The sequence below is a fragment of the Salvia miltiorrhiza genome, chromosome 8 (genome assembly GCF_028751815.1).
Source record: "Salvia miltiorrhiza cultivar Shanhuang (shh) chromosome 8, IMPLAD_Smil_shh, whole genome shotgun sequence".
In the NCBI taxonomy this organism is placed as follows: Eukaryota; Viridiplantae; Streptophyta; class Magnoliopsida; order Lamiales; family Lamiaceae; genus Salvia; species Salvia miltiorrhiza.
Genome location: NC_080394.1, coordinates 3,216,236 through 3,223,115, shown reverse-complemented (window position 1 = coordinate 3,223,115; position 6,880 = coordinate 3,216,236). Strand labels below are relative to the sequence as shown.

General features: G+C 41.0%; 1 protein-coding gene across 6 annotated transcripts; it reads left to right on the top strand.

Annotated features, from left to right (window-relative positions):
• The first annotated feature begins 986 nt into the window (after nucleotides 1-986).
• Nucleotides 987-6,880, top strand: LOC131000042 (auxin response factor 4-like). 6 transcript variants are annotated; one of them, XM_057925790.1, is made up of 14 exons: nucleotides 987-1,234; nucleotides 1,878-1,928; nucleotides 2,040-2,251; nucleotides 2,392-2,448; nucleotides 2,724-2,909; nucleotides 2,996-3,080; nucleotides 3,147-3,237; nucleotides 3,418-3,582; nucleotides 4,347-4,466; nucleotides 4,551-4,626; nucleotides 5,088-5,250; nucleotides 5,346-6,073; nucleotides 6,162-6,352; nucleotides 6,444-6,880. In XM_057925790.1, coding segments are annotated over exons 1-14 (2,310 nt in total). In that variant the 5' UTR covers nucleotides 987-1,233; the 3' UTR covers nucleotides 6,628-6,880. The 6 variants fall into 6 exon arrangements, with proteins under 6 accessions (XP_057781773.1, XP_057781772.1, XP_057781775.1 ...); XM_057925792.1 differs by having other exon boundaries at nucleotides 1,043-1,234; nucleotides 5,088-5,157; XM_057925789.1 differs by having other exon boundaries at nucleotides 996-1,928.

Below are 6,880 nucleotides of genomic sequence, written 5' to 3'. Positions count from 1 at the left end.
GGTATGGGGGAGATTATAGCTGAAACGGATTGCCAATACTTGTACTGGATTCTCAAACGGGAAGAAGAAGATCTTTCATATCTGGGCATGTCACTACGTGAGATCTACACGATGAAGAGATCGTTCATCCGCTGTGAGTTTAGCTGGACACCTCGCGAAGGAAATACTATAGCTGATAGGCTTGCTTCTTTTGCTCTTAATTCTGTTTCTACTCTTGCTTATGCTGTGAGCTTGCCGTTTGATGTAAGCTCTGATCCTTCTGATTAATGATATCTTCTCATTTGGTTCTCAAAAAAAAAAAATTCAATATAACAGTAGTATTTAACTCAACTCGATTCGATTACGTCTCTAAGTCCCTAATATTTCTGCTGACATAAAGGAGGAATGTTGCATAAAAATAACATTTAATTATGATTAGCTAGGTTAGCTAGAGCTAAGTGATCAGATGTAAACATCTAGAATTAGGACTTTCCATAATGTACACCTAAATGTATTTTCTTAATACATTAATTTTTACCCTAAAAATCAGTATATTTAATTATGTTCGACTTTTCATATTTCTATTGATGACCACACTATACACAAGATGAGATATAGGCGAAAACACAATTATGAACGAATACCAAAAATATACAATTATAGCGCAAATAAAATTGAGATAATATACTCTAAAAAAGTTGAGATAATATAATTAAAATGACCAAATTTAAGAAAATTAACAATACAAGTTCTAAAAGAAAGCATTTTTCATAAACTGCAAGGTGAAATAAAGAATGCAACATAAAATCTGAAAACCGAAAAAATGTGGCATAAAGATGAGATGGTAATAATTTTTTTTTATTTTATTTATTTTTAACATCAAAGGATTTATTAGTCAAAGTAAAATTCAATGACAGAGGTGATAGTGGCACATACTATGATGGCATGTCTTCAAATTCTTGAATTAAAAATCGTTTCTTTATTAGGAAGAGTAAAGACATCTTTGTTTGCATTCAATGGAAAACCTCCTTTTTTTTGGTGCTGGTGGTGACGGGAGGAAGGGGGCCTCAAGCTAAAAGTGATAAAGAAAATTTGATAATCAACAAAAAGAAACATCTTAATGTTGATAATTTTTTCTTTTTTCACACTGAAAAATCACAAAAGCTAATGCAAAGCAAACCAAGAAAGGAGTGGGGTTAGGCTTTGGCTGTGGGTTCTTCTGTACTGTCTTAGCTTGTCCCCTCCACTTAACACAGTTCTCTCTCTTGCTCTCTCTCACACACACACACACACACAAAAACAGTCTTAAGTCCAAAAGGGGCACTACTACATTGGCTTCTTTTGGCTTTTGGTTCTGTGCTTGCCAAGCAATTGTCTATGTCTGTTGCTGCTGCTCCCCCTTCTCAGAACTGCAAATGGGGGAGGAATCATACTTTGAATTTCTTGTTATTATTTGATGCCTCTCTCTCTCTCCTTCTCATCTTTTAGATTAGCCTACTGCTTTCTTACACTACAAACTCTCTTGCTAGGCTATCCTATCCTCGCCAAAAAAATATGACTTCTTTTCCTGTTTGCTGTTTTGTGAAACCCCTTTGCCCTTCTTGCTCTAAAGGCGTCGACTTTATGGATTTCTTGCTCAAAATTGACTTCTTTTTGGGATAATTCGTCTGGCAATTTTGTGGGAATTTTCCATTGAGCCTTTGGAGACATTCTTGATTACTAATTCCAGCCTATTTCTCGATCAATGTTCTTTGCCCCTTTGTTTTGTCGTATTAGTTGCGTTTGTTTTTGTGGTTGTGTAATGCTAGAGTGACTCAAGTGTTTCGGTTCAAGAAAAGCAGAAAGTTGGGAACTTTTTTTTATCTGGGAATTGATGGAATTTGATCTGAATGATGCAGTGAGTGAGGTGGAGAAGAATAATGCATGTGTGAATGGAGGAGAATGTGAAGGTGGTAGTGGTGATTATGGGTGTTTGCAAACTTCAATTTCGTTACCGCCCTCTTCGAGTGCTGCCTCTCACTCATCATCTTCTTCTTCTTCTTGTTCTTCCCCTTGTTCAGAATCTGCTCCACCACCATCGATATATGTGGAGCTCTGGCATGCTTGTGCTGGACCTCTCACCAGCTTGCCCAAGAAAGGAAATGTGGTGGTGTATTTCCCTCAAGGCCACATGGAGCAGGCTGCCTCTGCCTCACCCTTTCCTCCCATGGATATGCCCACTTTTGATCTTCCTCCACAGATCTTTTGCCGGGTTATCGATGTTCGGTTACTTGTAAGTGCTTTGTTGAGCTCTTGTTTTGTGTCCAATGCCTTGTTGGTTTTGTTTTGTTGTAGGGTGTGATTTCAACAAATAGCTTTGTTGTGATTTGGTCCTTTTCTAATTTTGAGTTTTGGTTAATGTTTTTGTAACAGGCAAACAAGGAGAATGATGAGGTTTACACTCAACTGAATCTGCTTCCTCTGCCAGAGGTACTGTTGGTAATTACAGATAGATGTTTTGGTTTTTTAGTTGGATGTGTGATTTTTGAAATTCTTGATTAGTGAAAGAATTGGGAATTCATTGGTGGTGCTTCTTGATTAGTGAAAGAATTGGGTCTTTATGATAGTTAAAATAGATTATTGTTGTTCTATGTTTTATGTTTCGTTTTCGAATAGAATTAGTGATGGGGAAGGCCTTGGATTGGTGCTAGAGAAAGGTTGTGAATGTCCAATTCTGGTCTTTGTAAAGTTGTGTGCTGATGCAGCTGGCAGGGGTGAAATTGGACGGCAAAGAGAGTGAAAATGCGGGTGTTGACGAGGATGGGAATGGTGTTATGCCTGCAAAGTCGACTTCCCATATGTTCTGCAAGACTTTGACTGCTTCGGATACCAGTACCCATGGTGGATTTTCTGTTCCTCGTAGGGCTGCTGAAGACTGCTTCCCCCCTCTGGTTTGGTCTCTTATGCGGAATAGCACTTGAATTCTCTATTAACTCCAGTAAAGTTCGTCTTGCTGAGGAATTACGTTTCGTTGTAGGATTATAAAGAGCAAAGGCCCTCCCAGGAACTCATAGCCAAGGACCTGCATGGAGTGGAGTGGAAGTTCCGACACATTTATAGAGGTATAAGGTTCGTGTATCACTCATTCTCTTGTAGGAGATTCTGAGTGTTCGATTATGACATTGCAGGCCAGCCAAGGCGGCATTTGCTCACTACTGGTTGGAGTATATTTGTCAGTCAGAAGAACCTTGTCTCGGGGGATGCTGTTCTCTTTCTGAGGTACATTTCGTCTTGAGTTATGCATTTGAGCAATACATATACAAGATGCATGTCAAACTGATGCTTGGAAACAAATTATATAAAATCTAAAGAGACTTTTAATCGAAGTAAGTAAATTGTAGAAATAATTATCTTTTGCCAAGAAAAAGAGACTGATAAGGTTTATTACCTATGCTGCAGAGGAGAAGCTGGAGAACTACGGTTGGGGATTAGACGAGCTGCTCAACCTAGGAATGGCTTGCCTGATTCGATCATTAAGAATCAGAGTTCTTATCCCAATGTCCTCTCTCCAGTTGCAAATGCTATATCAAGCAACAACTCGTTTCATGTTTTCTACAGCCCAAGGTACTGTTGCACATGCTCTCTTTGTTATCTGGTAGATTTGGTTGCATCGTGAAATCCTCTACTTGTAACGTACTTAGCCGAATCGTTCTAGTGCTCATTGGAGCTCTAGATGTGCCCGAGTTACACAGATCTTGCATTGCCTCATAATATATAGCAGCGAATAATAGAGTAATAGCTTGTTCGCTATAGGAAGTCTTCTTTGTGATGATTAAACATGTACATCATGAACCTCACATTATGAATAGTATGATGGATGAAATAATCAACGAAGACATGCAGTAAGAATCGAGTGCACTGAGAGCACATATAGAGAAACGAAAGGTACATTTGATGGTCATAAAAGACTGCTTCTAGTACATTTGGATTTGTCGCTATAGTATTTGTTGAGTTCCTAATCCAAATTCAACATTTTAGTCTATCAACTGTGTTTTAATGATACAACGGGGAAATCTAGAGTCCCTAAAAGATAGCAGGGAGTAGAACTCTAGAACTTTTATCATGAAAGAAGGAAGATGAGTTCACAAATGTGATTGATTCAAGCATGGCTTAGAATCTCACCATTGTCTTGCACTTATAATAAAAGCACTAAGTATGTATGTAGCGAAAATTTGATGGAAAGTGTACAAATGCGGGAAAAGAATATTGAGCTCTAACTGGATGAGGAAGAAATCGCAGCAAAATAAACATGTAGATTACATGATGTTGTACTATTAGCCGCTACTATTATGTGGCACGTCTGCTTAGAACTTTATTTTATTTTGCAGGGCGAGCCATGCTGATTTCATTATTCCCGTTGAAAAATATGTGAAGTGTGCCACCAGTCAGGTACCTGTTGGGACAAGATTCAGAATGAGATTCGACTTTGATGATTCTCCTGAAAGAAGGTCCCACGCGATTAATTTCAGATTCTTACCAGGATGCTTTTGCCTTCGCGATGCATACTGATTGTATTTGTTTTGTTTTTGCAGGTTCAGTGGGGTGGTGACTGGAGTCGGCGACATTGATCCCTATAGATGGCAGAACTCGAAATGGAGATGCCTGATGGTAGAGTACAACTTCATAACCAGGCAACCCTTCTGTTATTTTGCATTTTTGCTGCCATTGAGGCTCTCTAGGACGTCTAGTTTATCGTTGTCATTCATAGTATAGTATAATATACCGTTATAAATGACCGAAACGGCACATGGTCCCAAGTCATAGCTTCTATTGGATGTTGATTATTTGACAGTTTACCTATTCTGATTCCATAATGTGCAACTTTTTTGGCTAGATTTAGGTGAACAGGTGGAATTGCGATTTTTGTCTGCTCATTTGTCGCCTTAGAGTTTATCTATAAATTCACTACTAGAAGTAGGTTCAAGCCCTAGGGAATCGAAGCATACAATGCAATAGTGTTAATAGCAAAGATAAAAGTGGTAGAAAATATTCTGTTGTCGTTGCGATTGCATTCATCCAATCATTTCTTGCAACTTCACTAACATCCTTGTTACCGGCAAATGCTATAGGTGCGTTGGGACGAGGACATCATGAGTAACCACCAAGAACGAGTTTCTCCGTGGGACATTGATTTCTCAGGTAACTATGCACCTCTGAGTATCCAGTCCTCACCTAGGATGAAGAAACTGAGGTCAAATCTGCACGTTACCCCGCATGGCAGCCCAATTGCTGGTGCATATCTTTCCATACGATTTGATTGTTCTTCTCTACGTTGCTTGCTCTCGTGACCTCGTCTGAAACTGCAAGGTGTCTCATTTTTTATGCAGGCGGGGGCGCTGTTTTGGACTTTGAGGATTCGATAAGATCCTCCAAGGTCTTGCAAGGTCAAGAAAATGTAGGTCTAGTTTCACCTTTCTATAGAGGTGATTGTGTGAACCGCCAGCTCGATTTCGGTATGCAACCTACCGCACCTAATCCTGTGCCAAACAGGATGGATAAGTTTAACTACGGCGAGTTTGTGAGAAACCACGCGCCCGCCAACTTCACAGGCTTTCTGGAATCCAATTGGTTTCCTAAGGTCTTGCAAGGTCAAGAAATTTGCTCATTCAAATCTCTAGCAGGGAGAAGTAGCTCGGATCTCGGTGTTTGGTCGAAACCTCAACACGGTTACAGCATTCACAATCAGAGGCCGACGACGCCCAGCTTCTATCCCCTGGCTTCAGAAGGTTCTAGAAGCATGCCGATTCCACGCAAGAGCATCCATACAGGAGGAGGACAAATCCCTCTCATGCTATCCAACTTCTCAAATTTTCAGACAGGAAATCGTGTTCTCAGCCCTACTTCGATCCTGAGTGGGACCAAAGCCGATGTAGGTCGGATGCCACATCTGACAAACGAACCGAGGGCGCAGGAGAGAACGTCTGCTCTTAAAAATGTGAACAGCGATAACAACATGACGGAGAAAGTTCCGAGCTGCAAGATATTCGGTTTCTCTCTGACGGAGGATCCTGCCGCCATCAACCTACAGGGTCCTAGCAAGAGGAGCTGTACAAAGGTACGTTTTCGAGCAAGTCGAGTAGCGACGGATGATTAACCAATATACTCGTTTTTTCACCCGATCACCGTTCCTGCTTGTATCGTAGGTTCACAAACAAGGTAGCTTGGTGGGGAGAGCCGTTGATCTTTCACGACTGAACGGCTACGACGATCTGCTGACTGAGCTCGAGATGCTGTTCAACATGGAAGGCCTCTTGCGCGATCCCAACCACGGATGGCGCATACTGTACACCGATAGCGAGAACGACATGATGGTCGTTGGCGACGACCCTTGGCAGTAAGTCCCTCGCGTCGCTATGCTTTGCTTTTTAAATTTTGCGACGGAGATCTTTGAAATGATGTGATGTTGATGTGTGAATGAATGGCAGCGAGTTTATTGATGTGGCGACGAAGATCCACATATACACACAGGAGGAAGTGGAGAAGCTGACGGTCGGAATGAACAGCGACGACACCAAGAGCTGCCTGGAGGAAGCGCCGTCAGCGCCCGACGTGTCCAAGTCGTCGTCGGTAGGGCAGCCCGATTCTTCCCCGACTGTGATAAGGATGTGAGGACGAGGTTCGTGTGCTCTGCTACGTTACTGAATAAAGCTGTGGTCGTGGTCGTGGTCGTGTTCGTGTTCATGTTCGTGCCGACGAAAACGATGTAGTTGAAGTAGGTGGATTTGGTTAATATGGTGTATGAATGCTATTTATTCCTCTCTTGTCAACTTTGTGTTAAGTTGTTGAATGTTATGCACTGTCATATATTGATACTGACCATTAATTTTATTTTTTAAGTAGTTAAATTATACTAAAACTATTT